At 40.6% G+C, this 17586-nt stretch overlaps 2 protein-coding genes and 5 non-coding genes across 7 annotated transcripts in view; 1 reads left to right on the forward strand and 6 right to left on the reverse strand.

The window, feature by feature from the left end:
* Positions 1-565: 565 nt before the first annotated feature.
* On the reverse strand, positions 566-5845 carry RPL4 (ribosomal protein L4). The gene is made up of 10 exons (XM_047767126.1): positions 5768-5845; positions 3885-4056; positions 3598-3704; positions 2885-3023; positions 2361-2485; positions 1963-2092; positions 1562-1718; positions 1207-1290; positions 988-1108; positions 566-900 (listed from the first exon to the last, which is right to left on the reverse strand). Exons 1-10 carry the CDS (start codon positions 5768-5770, stop codon positions 655-657), a joined length of 1284 nt encoding a protein of 427 aa, XP_047623082.1. The 5' UTR covers positions 5771-5845; the 3' UTR covers positions 566-654.
* LOC125121707 (small nucleolar RNA SNORD18) lies at positions 1845-1914 on the reverse strand. Its single transcript, XR_007133575.1, has one exon. It is a non-coding gene; the product is annotated as a small nucleolar RNA SNORD18 (small nucleolar RNA).
* LOC125121708 (small nucleolar RNA SNORD18) lies at positions 2576-2647 on the reverse strand. The gene has a single exon (XR_007133577.1). It is a non-coding gene; the product is annotated as a small nucleolar RNA SNORD18 (small nucleolar RNA).
* LOC125121729 (small nucleolar RNA SNORD16) lies at positions 3085-3183 on the reverse strand. The gene has a single exon (XR_007133596.1). It is a non-coding gene; the product is annotated as a small nucleolar RNA SNORD16 (small nucleolar RNA).
* On the reverse strand, positions 3775-3845 carry LOC125121709 (small nucleolar RNA SNORD18). Its single transcript, XR_007133578.1, has one exon. It is a non-coding gene; the product is annotated as a small nucleolar RNA SNORD18 (small nucleolar RNA).
* LOC125121730 (small nucleolar RNA SNORD16) lies at positions 5114-5212 on the reverse strand. Its single transcript, XR_007133597.1, has one exon. It is a non-coding gene; the product is annotated as a small nucleolar RNA SNORD16 (small nucleolar RNA).
* A 245-nt stretch (positions 5846-6090) lies between the features above and the next one.
* ZWILCH (zwilch kinetochore protein) overlaps positions 6091-17586 on the forward strand; it is a 43053-nt gene continuing 31557 nt past the window's right edge. Inside the window, 3 exon segments of the mRNA XM_047767131.1 lie at positions 6091-6367; positions 11078-11129; positions 15885-15980. Of these exon segments, the coding sequence (XP_047623087.1) occupies positions 6315-6367; positions 11078-11129; positions 15885-15980 (201 nt within the window). The 5' untranslated portion in view covers positions 6091-6314.

A 17586-nucleotide genomic window follows, 5' to 3' on the forward strand; every position in this document is an offset into this window, starting at 1 on the left:
CTATGAATCTTGAGAAATGTCAGAAGGAACAAAACCAGATGCAAAACAAGACACTACCATATTTAAACAGGGAAGGACAGGTTAGTTCTAAGTTGGTAATGCATAAACAGCTTTGGAAAAATGTTAGGGGCCATTCTTTGCAAAAGCATGTTTGGTCGACATACTCACCCCCCTGTAAAGAGTAAATGTTCCCAGCACTTTTCATACCAATGTTTCAAATATTAAAGAGGGTGGCAGGCTTTCCTTTGTCAATTGTATCCTATCACACTATTGCTATACTTAAGAAAAAAAAAAAAAAATTCTGATTTTGCCCTCTTGTGGTTACAAAAAATGTCAATCCTTTCTGGAACTTTATCCATTTTCCAGAAACCTAATTGTTTGTCTAATCTGAGATTTCTCACAAAATTAATTTTTATCTGGATATATGGAGCATGCTTCTTCTCATTCAACTTTAAGGACTCAGAAATCCAGGGCTCCGTTTTACACCAGACAAAATGGCTTGAATTATGGAGGAAAAAAGTGTCAGTAAAAAAATTCTAACCAAGATTCACACAATACAGGTAAGTCATGTTTCACACTGCTGCTTTGATCAGGTCTTTATTCAAAATTAGCTGTCCAAGTGATTTGACTTTTATGGAATAAACAAATTTAAGTTTATGCAACAGCCTTCTTTTCTTCTGTGGCGGGCTTCTTTTCTGCAGGCTTCTTTTCAGCTGCTGGTTTCTTGGTCACTACAGCCTTTTTCCCCACCAAAGGCTTCTTCTGCTTTTTAACGCCAACAGCCTTCTTGCCAATAGCCTTCTTTCCTTTCTTCTCTACCACAGGCTTCTTGTCTGGAACCCCCTTCTCACCTGATTTGGCTTTCAGTGCTGCTGCTGCCTTATCCATCCGGATTTTGTGCTGCAACAAATTAGGAGAAAATCTAAGAATCACATCTTCCAATTTTCACAACTTAACATATCAAGAAAACTCAAAATTATCGCTTACATTCCTGGCCTGGCGAAGAATGGTGTTTCGGCGCATTGTCTTTGCATACGGGTTTAGCTTCAACATGATTCTCAGGTTTTTCAGTGGATTCTTCTTCAGAACTCTACGATGAATCTTCTTGCTATAAAACGGTAGGTACTACGTTAATATTTGAATTATCTACATTTATTAAATAACCAATAAATAGGGCAGGAATTAGTGTGTGTATCACAACTTTACCGTGGTGCGCGGAGGGCTCTTTGGATCTCTGGGCTTTTCAAGATTCTGCTAAGGTCTGTATTGAGCATCTTATGCATGGGAAGGCTGAAAGAAAAGAGAAAATGTTTACAATAGTCTCAATTCAGATTTCTCAGGTTAGAGACCCTCAACAAAAGACTTTTAACCATTTAAGCTCCTCAGAATCCAATCAGAATTTCCACTATACTACAATTTCTCAGACTATTTCACTATTTCAGTACATTGCATCTTTACACAAGGGGAAAAAGGCAACAACCCATATTTAGAAAACATGCAACCCAACTTCAACAATATCCACAGCATAAACATTTGTGTTATGTATATAAATTATACTCACTTGTAGTTACTCTTGAGGGTAGCAGCTTTACGCCAAGTGCCATAGAGCTCATCTAACTTGCGGAAAGCACTTTCAGTCCAAATGCAGAAACGTCCCACATGCCCACCAGGAGCAAGTTTCAAAATGTTCAGTTTGCTTACGTTAAGCAGAGTAATTCCTTTAAAGAAAAAAAGAATGAGGGAGCCTGTATTACAACAGAACCCCCCCCCCAAATCATCTTTATAGCACCTGAGAAGTATTTTAATTATGAATTTCAACCATAAATGGTAAACTCATTCAGCCAAGATTCAGAAGTTCCACAAAATCATGTGTTTCAGAAACACGGACCATAAAGTGGAATCTCATCATAATAAAAGCTTGCATAGTATGGCTAATTAAAACATAAATAGTACAAGATTTACCAGGGATGTTTCTGAAGGCCTTGATGATACCATTGTCCTCATTATAGATGATGCAAGGTCCCCTGCGCTGGATACGGCGACGGTTTCTCATTTTGCCTTTACCAGCTCTCATTCTCTGAGAGGCATAAACCTAACAAAGTGGGGTGTGGTATATTGAGATATGATCCTTGCAACAGATCTTCATAATTTAAAAAACTCCATTTTACAGTTGATGAAATTTAAGGCATGAATGGCTTGCCTAACATTAACACATAGCAACGAACGGCACTCAGGATTCAAATTCAGATGTTTCAGGATTCTACACTCTCATATCCACTAAGGTTTAGTTATACTGTCCCTCCAATAATCTTTTGAAATTTAAAATCTGACAAATTTGTGTGAAGGACTATAAAACCTACCTTCTTGATATCATTCCAGGCCTTAAGCTTCTTCAGAAGCAGAACAGCCTCCTTGGTCTTTTTGTAGCTTTCAACTTTATCTTCAACCACCAAAGGAAGTTCAGGAACTTCCTCAATCCGATGACCTGACAAAGCCAATTAACGCAGATGTGGTTACCCCAATTCCTTTGATAAGTTGCATCAAACTCACAAAATCAAAATCGTATACAATCTGCCAAATCAGAATTCTCACAAATATCATGTTTTTCAGAAACACGGACCAATGAAGTGGAATCTCATCATTTTGACAGTTGTATCAATATACCAAATTACTGTATTTGAATTACTCCCCTAGGTACAAAGTATTCATTAATGACTGAGTTTTTAGACTGAAGTGGTCATAACTAGTATTTAGCAGAGGAAAATTTAGCCAGGCCCTCTAAGATGAAGAGAATTTATACAAGGTATCAACACCAATGAAAACTTTCAGGTGAAGGAAAAAAGGAGCATTTCATACAACTCATAGAAAATAAAATATCACAAACCTTTAGACATGACCAGCGCTGGTAAGGCTGAGGCAGCCAGTGCAGAGCAGATGGCATATCGCTTCTGTGTTGTGTTCACTCTGCGATGCCAACGTCGCCAGGTCTTGGTTGGCGCAAACATGCGGCCCCCACGACACATCTATGTTCCCAGTTAAGAATTACATTTCTCAAATTTTAGGAATTAAGAACAGGTTATGCCTTGCTCAGTAGGAATTTTCGTCACCCTTCTGAACCAGCTTACTGACAGCAGGCAACTGTCGCTGAGAACAGAGTAAGGCGCAAATTACGACATCATTGCAAGCAAAACATAATGTTGAATCTGTTATCTTTAACCTGGACTCTTCAATATTTTGAACATTTTTTTTTAAATCTCTTTGCCATTTCTTGGGCTGCTCCCACGGCATATGGAGGTTCTCAGGCTAGGGGTCCAATCAGAGCTGCGGCCGCCAGCCTACACCAGAGCCACAGCAACGCAGGATCCGAGCCACGTCTGCAACCTACACCACAGCTCATGGCAACACTGGATCGTTAACCCACTGAGAAAGGGCAAGGATAGAACCTGCAACCTCATGGTTCCCAGTCGGATTTGTTAACCACTGCGCCACGACGGGAACTCCTTGAACATATTTTTAAACCACTAACATGAATAAAGCAGGTCCAGGCTGCTAAATGCCACAAGAGCTGACCAGTCTAGGTAGTGAAACAAAGGATACATTTCCAAAAGCACCCTGGCCAGAACGGTGAGTCCCACCACCTCGAACCCTGGGAATTCGAGCCACAGCTCTGCCAGTACCCCAAGACTCAGCACTGGTTTGATGACCTGAAATTGTGAAGAAACACAAGTTTCAGCTACCCAACCACACTAGTCTATGACTATGCTATTAGCAAACAGCATCAGAACATCCAGGAAAATCATGTGGTTCAGAAACACGGACCAACGGAGTGGAATTTCATCATTGCTGTTTTAAAATATCAACCCATGAAACCCCTAAATCCATACCTGCTAATTCACTGACAGCATATGGCTGTCTGTTGTTTTTGCGCAGGTTGGTGTGAACAAAGTTCACGATGTCTGGTCGAATGGGAGCCTTGAACACAGCAGGCAAAGTGACATTTTTGCCAGATGACTCCCCTTTTTCAGAGTACACTGATATCAGTGGACGAGCACACGCCTGAGAAAAAGGAAAATATTTATATTGACAAGCAACAGAGGAACTCTTCTTACATGCCAACAAAAGCATTAACTACTGTTACAGAAGAGACTGGAGTTTGACTAGAAAGTAATGCTAAAACCAAAAACAGAGGCTAAGTTACTAACACACCATCAGGTCTATTAACATCAATATACATTTGAAGGACACTTAGATTCTTAAGTTCTGCCACAGAAATTTTACCGTTTTCAAAGAGAATGCTTTATATTAAAAATTCCAAACCAGGCCTTAGAAAGCAAACTCATCAAAATCATACATCACAAGGTTTGAAAATGCAGTTTAATGCCACCATTCAAATTTGTTCATCCCAAATATAAGCAAATTTGATCTAACAGAGCTCTATTCCAAATATCCATCCTTGCTTCCTTCATCCCATTCCAAAACATCTTCCAAAACTTACTAGTAAAAACGCCAGTCATGTTACTTTTTACATAATCTTCTCCAAGGACTTACTCCCTCAAAGTTAACTAAGACTCTGAGGATGACCCACACCAACCACCTGTTAACCTCAACTCCCATACTCTCTTCCAGATACTCAGACCTACACTCAGAGATATCCCCCTCCTGCCTCAGAGTTAACAAGTCTTCTTAAAGATACCCTCCCCCACACCTACACTTCAGGCCACTTTTAAGGTTTCTCAGATCACTGAAGCCCAACTACTGCCTCCTCTCTCATTGTCTATGACTACATCATTTAATGCCACCAAACATTACAATCCATTTTGTCCAACTCAATTACAACGGATGCATCATAAGGATAGTGCTTTCTGTTTTGTTCAGTCAACTCCCCAGGACACATGGTGCATGCAGACTGTATTTGTGGAAATGCAACTTTTAAGCCAAAAGGACCAGAACGCTTTCAGGGGCAGATCTTAAGCTGACACACAATTAATTCACTCTGCGGTACTAACATCGCTAGATCTTGGTTGGCGCAAACATGAGGCCCCCACGACACATCTGTTTTCCGAGTTAATAATCTCATTTCTCAAATTTTAGGAATTAAGAACAGGTTATGCCTTGCTCAGTAGGAATTTTCGTCACCCTTCTGAACCAGCTTACTGACAGCAGGCAACTGTCGCTGAGAACAGAGTAAGGCGCAAATTACGACATCATTGCAAGGAAAACCTAGTATCAAACCATTCTTTATATTGAGCATAAACATTTTAAAAACCCTTACCATGAATAAACTAGGCTCAATTTACTAAATGCCACAAGATTTAGCCAATCTACACAGTGAAACAAAATATTTTTTTAAGGAAATTTCTCAAAAGACATAAATGTTCCTTGCTTAACAGCTCACGGAGATACAAGGACCCAAACTAACTCTTTCACCCAGACTGTTTTAGGCCCCGAGAATTTCCAAGTCTTCAGCGGAACCAATGCCTTCTAAGATCCAAGGAAAGATCGGATTCCAATGGTCCCTCTGCGCCCGAGAACTATCTGGGGAGGATTCTCCGGAGTCGATTCCAGGCGCGCGGTGCGCCGACTCGCACACGTTGCCTCTAAGATGGCTGCCATAGAGCCGCGCTACCCAGGTCCCAGCCGCAAACAGACAAGTTTAGCCTCCATCGTTTGTTCCCGCCTTGAAGACCTCATGCCCTGAAACCCCAAACCCATTCCTGCCAGGCCCACTGAGCAGAAAATAAGCCCAACCGAGAAGAACTCCACTCACCATGGTGGGGAGAGGAGAAGGCCACGCTCCTCTCAACCCGGCGGCTCCCACAGGAAAAGGAAGTGCTTAGCACGCTCACTCTATATGTAACCTTCAATTCGTCCCCCACCTTGCCCCGTCTCAGAACCAATTCAGGGACACAAAATATCTCTCTACGACTCTACATAAATAAAAAAGTAGAGTATTATTTCTGAATAGGTGTCAAATTGTGGTTTCTATTAACTTTCAAAGCCGAAAGAGCTCTTACAACCGAGGGACTCTTTTTCGCGGAGTAATCCACAAGGGGGCGTGGCCAATTCTCGCGAGACCAGTATCTTTTTCCCGAAACCGCTAAAACTTATTTTAACTTTTTCTTACGGGAATGGAAAACTATTGGGACAGGAAAAGCCGCGGTGTGTCATAAAACAAAAGTTTAACTTTGTGAACAAACGAGAGCTTTTGGGGGTGGGGTAAAAGTAGTCCTGGAGGGGGGTCATGACCCCGTACGTCAGCGTCGGGCGCGTATTTCAGATTGGCGGTTCCGGTTCGGCAGTGCGACGGGTGCAAGATGTGGTTGCAAGTGAACCAAGCTGCTGAAGGGTTTTACGCTCTTCTCCTGAAGTGAGTTATAACCCTTGCTTTTGGCTTGGCTCTGAGCACAGCACCTCTTCCTCGGGGTATCTCATTTCTCCCCCCAATCCTCTAGACGCAGCCTTGGGGATTAACGCCTCGCCAGTTTCCAGCGGCGCGAATGTTGCCGCCTAGTCAGATTTCCTGGGGTCTGGGAGCTGAGGAGGGGTTTGTTATCTGCTCCATTGTGGGGATTGGCCCTGTGGGGCTTGCTTGTAGTCTTATTTAAAAAAAAAAAAAATCTGTACGCTGTCACTCGAGGTGGAAGGTGACAGGTTTTCCAAGAGGCGAGTTATTCTGATAAACACACACACTTGGCGGTGTGTGTGTTAGAGGCACCTGTCAGGATATGGAGCACTAGATGTTGATATCCTTCATCTCTTTAAAGCCTTGCTAGTGTGAAACGTGTTGTTATAGTCTATTCAGGATAGAAATTATGAAATGAACAACAGTTAGAATGCTATAGTGATCGTGTGTCGGCCCTTTAAAGCATCTTTATTTCACAGTGCTTGAAGACTTCATTTTATTTTTAGAGTGAAGTACCAGTACCAAAGGAGATTCCATCCAGTTCTGTCTACATCCAAAGTAAAAATCTAGTCCGGTAGTTCTCAAATTTGAGCTTGTGTCAGAATCACCTGGCGGGTTGCCAAAACAGATTGCTGGGCCTACTTTTAGGGTTTCTGATTTAGTAAGTCTGGGTGGGATCTGTAAAGAATTTGCCTTTCTGCTGTAATCTAACCCCTTATTTTCTAAGTGCCATACTTTTTCATTGTTTATTGCTTTTTTTTACTGCTTACAGAAGTGGTAGTGCTTGTCGATTTTTTTCAACATTATAGAAAGAGCTGTAGCTTTTTTAGCTGTGGTGTAAGCTGACGGCTACAGCTCCGGTTCAACCCTTAGCCTGGGAACCTCCATATGCCACGGGTGTGGCCCTAAAAAAAAAAAGTCAAAGTGAGGAAAAAAGTCAAAGTGAGGCAGTCACAGGTGTACTTTTTATTTCAGTGAGTCATAGAGTGCATCAAATAAAAAATGGTATTTTTTTTCCACTCTTTTTCCTTTTTTTCTTTTGTTATTATTAAAGTATAGTTGATTTACAATGTTTTGTCAAGTTCTGTTGTACAACAAAATGACCCAATCACACACAGTTCCCTGTGCTGTACAGTAGGATCCCATTGCCCATCCATTCCAAATATAACAGTTTGCATCCAAAAAACCCCCCAAAATGCCCATCCATCCCACTCCCTTCCCTTTCCCCTTTGTGAACTCCAAGTCTGCTCTTCTTGGCCATGATCTTGTTTCCGTTTGTTTGTTTGTTTGTTTTTTAGATAGGATCATTTGTACCATATTTTAGATTGCACAAATAAGTGATATCATATGGTATTTGTCTTTTTCTTTCTGGCTTACTTCACTTTGTATGAGAAGCTGTAGATTCATCCATGTTGCTGCAAATGACATTAGTTTGTCTTTTTATGGTTGAGTAATATTCCCTTGTATACATGTACCACATCTTAATCCAGTCATCTGTTGATGGACATTTAGGCTGTTTTCATGTCTTGGCTATTGTGAATAATGCTGCGGTGATCATAGGGATGCATGTGTCTTTTTCAGTGAAAATTTTTGTCCAGATAAATCCCCAGCAATGGAATAGCTGGATCATATGGTAGCTTCATAGTGTTCTGATGTACCTTCATATTGTTTTCCATAGTGGTTGTACAGTTTACATCTTCACCAACAGTGGAGGAGGGTACCTTTTTCTCCCCACTCTCTCCAGCATTTATTTGTTGACTTGTTAATGATGGCCATTCTGACTGGTGTGAAGTGGTACCTCATTTTAGTTTTGATTTGCATTTCTTTAATAATTAGTGGTCTTCACATGCCTTTTGGCTATCCGTATGTCTGCTTTGGAGAAAGTCTTTTGCCCGTTTTTTCAGTTGGGTTGTTTGTTTTTTTGTTGTTGAGTTGCCTGAGTTGTTTGTATATTTTGGAGATGAGGCCCTTGTCTGTTGCATCATTGGCAAAGATTTTCTCCCATTCTGTGGGTTGTCTTTTTCTTTTTTTTAAATGGTTTCCTTTGCTGTCCAAAAGCTTTTGAGTTTGATTAGGTCCCATTGGTTTATTTGTGTCTTTATTGTCATTATTCTAGGAGGTGAATCAAACAAGATATTGCTGTGATTTATGTCAAAGAGCATTCTGTCTGTGCTTTCCTCTAGGGAGTTTTATAGTGTCTGGCCTTATATTTGGGTCTTTAATCTATTTTGAGTTTATTGTTGTATATGTTAGATAGTGTTCTACTTTCATTCTTTTACATGTAGCTTTCCAGTTTTCCCAGCACCATTTATTGAAGAGACTGTCTTTCTTCCACTGTAAGTTCTGTCCTCCTTTGTTATAGATTAGTTGCACATATGTACTTGGGTTTCTATCTGGGTTTCTATGCTGTTCCATAGGTCTATATTTCTGTTTTTGTGCCAGTACTGTTGTGGCAGCTGTCAGGAGCCCAAGGCCAGAGTGTATCAGCTCCAGGGGCAGCCCATTGGCCAGTGTACCAGCTTCAGCAGCTCTGTGGCTGCAGTGTACCAGCTCCAGCGGCTCTGTGGCTGCAGTGTACCAGCTCCAGCAGCTCTTTCACCTGGTGAGAAACCAAGCGAGCACTTGGAGAGTTGGAGAACTCAGGTTTATTACGCCGGGGGGCTCAGAAGAGGGGTTTCACAAGGCTTTTATGGGCTAATTCTTCCTGGTCCGTGCTTGGTGGACCAGAGTGAGAACTGGCAAAGTAATAGATGCAGGAGTGAGTTTTACAGAAGCAGATGTGTGGGGGAGGGGGTGGTTAGAGGTAGTTGGCTGGGTTAGGGGCACTTTGGCCAGATTTTGCTTAGTTGTCATGGCTGGGGTGTCTCCTTTTGACCTTTTTGTCAGGACATTTCCCCCTACAGTACCATATTGTTTTGATGACTGTAGCTTTGTAGTATTGTCTAAAGTCAGGAAGCTTGATTCCTCCATTTCTGTTTTTCTTTTTCAGTATTGCTTTGGCTATTTGGGGGTCTCTTGTGTTTCCATACAAATTTGAAAATATTCTGTTCTAGTTCTGTGAAGAATGTCTTTGGTAATTTGATAGGGATTGCACTGAATTTGTAGATTACCTTGATTCTTCCAATCCAAAATGATGGTATATTTTTTCATCTGTTTGTGTCATCTTTGAGTTCTTTCATCAGTGTTTTATAGTTTTTAGAGTATAGGTCTTTTGTCTCTTTAGGTAGGTATATTCCTAGATATTTTATTCTTTTTGATGCAGTTGTAAATGGGATGGCTTCTCTGATTTCTCTTTCTGATTTTTCATTATTAGTATATAGAAATGCAATTTATTTCTGTATATTAATTTTGCAGCCTGCAACTTTGCCAAATTCACTGATGAGTTCTGTTTTCTGGTACAGTCTTTAGGGTTTTCCAAATATATTATTATCTCATCTGCAAACAGTGATAGTTTTACTTCTTTTCCAGTTTGGATTCCTTTTATTTCTTTTTCTTCTCTGATTGCTGTGACTAGGACCTCTGAAACTATGTTAAATAATAGTGGTGAAAGTGGGCATCCTTGTCTTGTTCCTGATCTTGGTGGAAATGTTTTCAGTTTTTCACCATTGAGAATGATGTTAGCTGTGGGTTTTTCATATATGTTTTTTGTTATGTTGAGGTAGGTTCTCTCTATCCCCACTCTCTGTAGAGCTTTTATCAGAAGCAGGTGTTGAATTTTGTTGTGAATGTTATCCTGAAACCATTCCCATTGAGTTCCTTTAGGACTCTAAAGATTACGTTCTCTTTCAGAGTGTAGATCAGGCTGATGTGCATTTTGATATGTTAATGGTTTATAGTTTATGTGCTTTGGGATCAACTTTCTTGAATACAATGATTACTAAGTATCTTAGCATTTTGTGCTTACATTTTAAAAAGGAAATTTTTTTCTTTCTTTTTATTTTTTTTGTCTTTTTGCCTTTTCTGGGGCCACTCTTGCGGCATATGGAAGTTCCGAGGCTAGGGGTCTACACCAGAGCCACAGCAACATGGGATCCAAGCAGCGTCTGCAATCTACACCACAGCTCACAGCAACGCCGGATCCTTAACCCACTGAGCAAGGGCAGGGATCGAACCTGCAACCTCATGGTTCCTAGTCGGATTCGTTAACCTCTGAGCCACAACGGGAACTCCTAAAAAGGAAATTTTTAAACATTCTTAAATTTACTAATTTTTTAAGTAACATGAAAACAGGGAGGATAGATGCTTCCGTTTTAGCCATAGAAATCTGCCTTGGGACCTTTAAGTAACTCCTCTGTGGTTAGTCACTGATTCAGTAGCATATCAGAATCTGGTCATTTTTACTTCCCAAATGTCATGTAGTAAATTATGTTTTAATGCTGATACTGTGTTTTCAGAGTTACAAGAGTAGAGGTAGGCAACCTAATTTCCTGCTATGTATGAGAAGCACTTGTACCTGCTTTGGAGCAGAGGTCTATTAAGCTTTACCATATCTCTTTTTTTTCTTTCTTTGTTAACATAATACTCTTTTTTTTTTTTTTTTCCCTCTTCCCAATTGTGCCTTAGGGCTGCCATGAATACCTTGGGTGTCCTGCAGAAAGAAAGTGATGACTAACTCCTGAATTTAAATGACAGAATGCTATAGCTCTGTTTTTCACATGTGGTTTTGCATTTCAGGAAATTTGATGAAGAAAAGAAAGGAATCTGTAAAGACCCATTAATCTATGAGGTATGAACAGTGTATTTTGTTTTTAAACACAACTCATTCATCCTAAAATTGTGAGTTTTTACAAGTTGAGTTTATTAAAGTTAATTTATGTAAATTTCACCCTTTTAATGTTCTGTCAGTTTTTACAAATGCATTCAGTCATGTAACCATCCCCATAATGAAGAACCTCCAAAACTTTCCTTGTGCCCTTTCATAGTCCACCCTTTCCCTTGTTCCTAGTCCCTAGCAACCACTAATCTGTTTTCTATCTCTGTTTTCTGTTTTCTGTCTTCGGTATTGCTTTTTCCAGAATGTCATATATATAAAATCATAAAGTTTGTAGCTTTTTGGATCTTGCTTCTGTGAGTTAGTATAATACATTTGAAATTCAACTCTGTTGTTTGTGTCAGTAGTCCCTTCCTTTTTATTGTTAAGTAATATTCTATTGTATGGCTGTACTACGATTTGGTTATCCATTCACCAGTTGTTGAACACTTGGATTGTTTCCAGTTTTTGATAGTTATGAATAAAGCTACTAAAACATTCATAGATTTTATCAAGCATTTAATACACATCAGTATTCCATAGGTAAACTCCCCTTAGAGTTTAATCTCTTAAAACACTTAACAAACTAAACAAATTATATCCTAAAAGACAAGCTGAGGAGGAATAATTATAAATGATAAGTAAGAACTAAATCCGTATGTATGAAATATATAAAAAGCTCTTAAAAATCAAGGAAGGAAAAAAGACAGTCATAATAGAAGAATAGGCAAAGAATACGGATAAATAACCACAAAAAGAAAAGTACAAATTCTGTTGACCCTTGAACAGTGCAGGAATTAGGTGTGCTGACCCTCTGCAGTGAAGAATTTGAGCATAACTTATAGTGGGCTCTCCGCATATGTCGTTCCTCTATATCTGAGGTTCTACATCTGGATTTGCAATGCATTCAACCAACTGTGGATCTTGTAGTACTACAGTGTTTATTACTAGGAAAAACTGACATATAAATGGACCCCTGCAGTTCACACCCATGTTGTTAAAGAGCCAACCAGTATAGTTATCTCTTACTATCTACTCACTGACCAAACTGAGGAATCAAGTATAGTCAGATAAATGTATTAATCCCTCCCTACCTGAATTATTCTCACTTGATACCTGTATTAGTTCCCTAGGGCTGCTGTAACAAAGTATCACAAGTTGCTTTTCTTAAAACATCAAACATGTATTTTCTCACTTCTAGAGACTAAGAGTCTCACGTCAAGGTGTCAGCAGGGCTATGTCCCTACTGAAGTCTCTGTGAGAGGATCCTTCCTTACCTCCCCCTAGCTTCTTTTAGTTCCAACAATTCTAGAGTTTCTTGGCTTATAGAAACACCAGACTCTGTCAACACATGGCATTCTCCCTGTGTGTGTCTCGCAATTTCTCATTCCTTTTAAGTACATCCGTCATAGGGTTTAGCACCCCCTCCCCACACATCCAAGTTAATCCTTCTCTTGATTGTATTTGCAAAGGCCTTATTTCCAAATAAATTCACAGCCAGAGGAACCAGGGGTTAGCATTTCAACTTGTCTCTTAGGGGGGTGTAATTCAACCCACAACTGCACTTGAAATTCAACCTGGTAGATTAGAGTAACACAGCATCCTTTGCTCTCTGAACTTGGTATCTAAAAGCTTCAGTATCCAAACTAAGAAATTAAAACAGGTTAAAAAATGAGAGATATTTGTCACTAATAAACATATTAGAGACTGTTCACCCTGCTTAGTGATCAAATAAATGAAAACTAAAACAGTAACAAGATACGAATTTTTGCTATGAGATGGTAAAAAATAAACAATGAAAATACTCAGTGTGTTCACACAAGTGATGGGAATGCAAATATGTGGATATGACATATTTGAAAGACAATTTGATCTTATCAGTGTGGTTTTAAATACTCATCTTAAAGTAATTTAAGGATGTCCATTATCCATTGTTGATTATAGCATATCACTTGGAACTACCCAAATGTTGAATGATAGAGAATTAATTATATGATAGTAGATCCATGGTGCTAGATGGGCTAAGAACATTTAATGGAATGAAGTTCATGATATGTCAGAACACTCTGTTTTTTATTAAGCAAAATCTTATCAAGTTATCAAAACAATACATTTCTATTTAAATAGACTTATATGTCTGGGAAAAGATGAGGCAAAATATACACCAAAAAGGGAAATAACAGTAGTGATTAGGAGTTCCCTGGTGGCCTAGTAGTTAAGGATTTGGCCTTGTCACTGCTGTGGCTCAGTTTGATCCCTGGCCGGGGAACTTCTGCATGCCTCAAGCGCCACCAAAAAATTTTTTTTAAAGCCCCCTAGGAGTTCCTGTCATGGCGCAGCAGAAATGAAGCCAACTAGGAACCATGAGGTTGTGGGTTTGATCCCTGGCCTCGCTCAGTGGGTTGAGGATCTGGCGTTGCCATGAGCTTTGGTGTAGGTCGCAGACGCGGCTCGGATCCTGAGTTGCTGTTGCTCTGACACAGGCCAGCAGCAACAGCTCCGATTAGACCCCTAGCCTGGGAACCTCCATATGCCGCTGGTGCAGCCCTAAAAAAGGACTAAAGACAGGGGAAAAAAAACCAAACAAACCCCAAACTGGTAATGATTATTCTGGTTAGTAGAATTATAGATGAGTTTTTAAAATGTTCCTTGAGCTATTTTCAAATTTTTCTACATGTTATTCGTAGGGAGAAGAGCTAGATTAGGAGTTTGGGATGAACATATACATACTTCCCTATATAAAATAAGTAAATAACAGGGACCTACTGCATAGCACAAGGAACCATTCTCAATATCTTGTAATAATCTATACTGGAAAAGAATTTGTATATGTATGTATAACTGAATCATTTTGCTGTATAATTGAAACTAACACAACATTGTAAATTAACTGTGCCACAATAAAAATAAAGCTTAAAATCTTTTTTTTTTTTTTTTTGGCCACACCTGAGGCATATAGAAATTCCTGGGCCAGGGATCAAATCTGAGCCACAGCTGCAGCAATGCCAGATTTTTAACCCACTGTCCCAGGCCAGGGATAGACCCCGAGCTTCAGCAGTGACCCAAGCTGCTTCAGAGACAACACCAGATCCTTAACCTGCTGTGCCACAGGGGGAACTCCCTAAAAAATCTTTTCTACAGTAAACATGTATTACAATTAGAATAAAGAACTAAGCAGTTCCTATAATTGATAAAGTTCTTTTCTTCGTCTTCTTCTGGTTATTTTTTTGCTTTTTAGGGCCACACCCGAGGCACATGGAGGTTCCCAGGCTAGGGGTCCACTCGGAGCTACAGCTGCTGGCCCATGCCACAGTCACAGCAACGCCAGATCTGAGCCGCTGTGGTATAATCTGCGACCTATACCACAGCTCACGGCAAAGCCGGATCCTTAACCCACAGAGCGAGACCAGGGATTGAACCTGCGTCCTCGTTGCTAGTCAGATTCGTTAACCACTGGGCCACGATGGGAACACCTTCTTCTGTTTTCTTTTTTTAATTTTTTTTTCTTTTTCAGCTGCACCTGCAGTGTATGGAAGTTCCCAGGCCAGGGATCAAATCTGAGCTCGAGCTGTGACCTACAGTACAGCTGCAGCAGTACTGGATCCTTAACCCACTGTGCCACTGCAGGAACTCCCTAAACTGATAAAGTTCTAAATGCCATAGTACAATCAGAAAAAGATAATATTTAGTAAAGTAATAATTTTAAGGTTCATAGCAGTAATTCCAGTATGATTCAGGGAAGAGGATACCAGTGTGGTTCCAATCAAGCAGGCCTTACAAGGCAGGATGCGCTTTAGGTGGTCCTTGAAGCATATAGATACAGACATAAGAGCTAGATTTTCTCAACATGCAAAACAACATGGAGACCCCACTATGGGGCAGCGCGATCAGTGGTGTCTTGGGAGCTCTGGGTTGCAGGTTTGATTCCTGGCCCAGCACAGTGGGTTAAGGAACCGGCATTGCTGCAGCTGTGGCTTAGGTCACAACCGTGGCTTGTGAACTCCATATGCCTTGGGACAGCCAAAAAATGAAAGAAAAAAGAAAGAAATACAAGATGGACAAAGAATAAGTGAACTTACACTTTAAAAACATATCTTGGAGGAGTTCCTATCATGGCTCAGTGGAAACGAATCTTACTAGCATCCGTAAGGACACAGGTTTGATCCCTGGCCTCGCTCAGTGGGTTAAGGATCCGGCATTGCTGTGAGTGGCTCGAGTCCCGTGTGCTGTAGCTGTGGCATAGGACAGCAGCTACAGGCCAGTGTCTACAGTTCCAATTCAACCCTTAGCCTGGGAACCTCCTTATGCCGTGGGTGCGGCACTAAAAAAATAAAACAAAAAAACATCTTGGTGTTCCCGTTGTGGCTTAGCAGTAACAAACCCAACTGGTATCCGTGAGGACACAGGTTTCATCCCTGGTCTTGCTCAGTGGGTTCAGGATCCCACCTTGCCATGAGCAGGTTGAGTAGGTTGCAGACATGGCTCTGATGCTCCTTTGCTGTGGCTGTGGTGTAGGCCGGCAGCTATAGCTTCAATTTGACCCCTAGCCTGGGAACTTCCCATGTCCTGCAGGTGTGGCCCTAAGGAAGGGAAAAAAAAAAAAAAAAAAAAAGCCTTACTCAAATTCTCTTTTCCATTTACTTGCATAGAACTGGTCTTTTTGCATTAAATATTTGTATATATTTATATGTGTATCTATAACATTGCTTGACCTTAATTTGTTTTTAATAGGCTGATGTTCAAGTGCAGTTGATCAGCAAAGGCCAACCAAACCCTTTGAAAAATATTCTAAATGAAAGTGACATAGTATTCATCGTGGAAAATGTGGTAAGTAGTGCTTGGGCTTTGTGGTTAATTCTTTTTTTTTTTTTTTTTTGGCTGCCATGTGGCATATGGATCTCCTGGGCCAGGGATCATATCCAAGCTGCAGCCATGAACAATGAACAAAGCTTCAGTTGTAGCAGTACCAGATCCTTAACCCTCTGCGCCAGGCCGGGGATCCAAACTGCCTCCCAGCGCTCCCAAGACGCTGCCTATCCCATTGCACCGTAGTAGGAGCTCCTCAGGTTAATTCTTAATAGCAGATTTGGTTTCTTGGGGATCATCTCAAATGTACACATTTTCTTACCAACATATTAATAAGAATGGATTTTTTTTTGTCTTTTTTTGCTATTTCTTGGGCCGCTCCCGCGGCATATGGAGGTTCCCAGGCTAGGGGTCTAATCGGAGCTGCAGCCACCAGCCTATGCCAGAGCCACAGCAACGTGGGATCCAAGCCGAGTCTGCAACCTACACCACAGCTCACGGCAACGCTGGATCATTAACCCACTGAGCAAGGGCAGGGACCGAACCTGCAACCTCATGGTTCCTAGTCTGATTCGTTAACCACTGCGCCACGACGGGAACTCCAGAATGGATTTTAATATCTTTTAGTAATAAGTACACTGCTGTCTCACAGATAAAATGTGAACCACATATGTAAATAAAAATTTTCTAATACCCTCATTTAAAAAGAAGTAACATTAATTTTCATATCATAAAATTGACTTTTTTGTTATTCAGTTCTGTGAATTTTACCACAGAAATCACCACAATAATCAGAACCCAAAGTCTGTCACCCAAAAAAACTCCTTTGTGCTACCACTTTAAAATCATTCCCTCTCCTCCCTCACTGTAGTTTTGTCTTTTCTTCTTTTTTGGCTGTGCAGCATGCAGAAGTTCCTGGGCCAGGGATGGAATTTGTTCCACAACAGTGACAAGGCTTGATCTTAGGCCACCAGGGAACTTCCAGTAATGCTTTTTGTTTAATCTGATGTATCTGATGTTACCATTTCAATACCTAATTAATATACAAATCATTAATGAGATATTTTAAGTTTTCTTTTTTCCATAATCTGTCTTCAAAATCTGGTATGTATTTTACACTTCAATCTCGATTTGATCTGGTTGTGATTCAGATGCTCAAAAGCCACATGTGGCTGGTGAGTGGCTACTTTATTGAACAGCACAGCATAAGTAGCTATGACTCATGAATTTCTACTTTAGTTTTTGCTTGTTAAATGTAACAAGAGGGAACTTCTTATTTTTTGTATCACTTTATAATTACAACCTTAAACCTTTGTGTTTTATTTTATTTTATTTTTTTTTGTCTTTTTCTCTTTTTTGTTGTTGTTGTTGTTGTTGTTGTTGTTGTTGTTGTTGTTGCCATTTCCTGGGCCGCTCCCGCGGCATATGGAGGTTCCCAGGCTAGGGGTTGAATCGGAGCTGTAGCCACCGGCCTACGCCCGAGCCACAGCAACGCGGGATCCGAGCCACGTCTGCAACCTACACCACAGCTCACGGCAACGCCGGATCATTAACCCACTTAGCAAGGGCAGGGACCGAACCTGCAACCTCATGGTTCCTAGTCGGATTCGTTAACCACTGCGCCACC

Source organism: Phacochoerus africanus, chromosome 2 (assembly GCF_016906955.1).
Source record: "Phacochoerus africanus isolate WHEZ1 chromosome 2, ROS_Pafr_v1, whole genome shotgun sequence".
NCBI classification, from domain to species: Eukaryota; Metazoa; Chordata; class Mammalia; order Artiodactyla; family Suidae; genus Phacochoerus; species Phacochoerus africanus.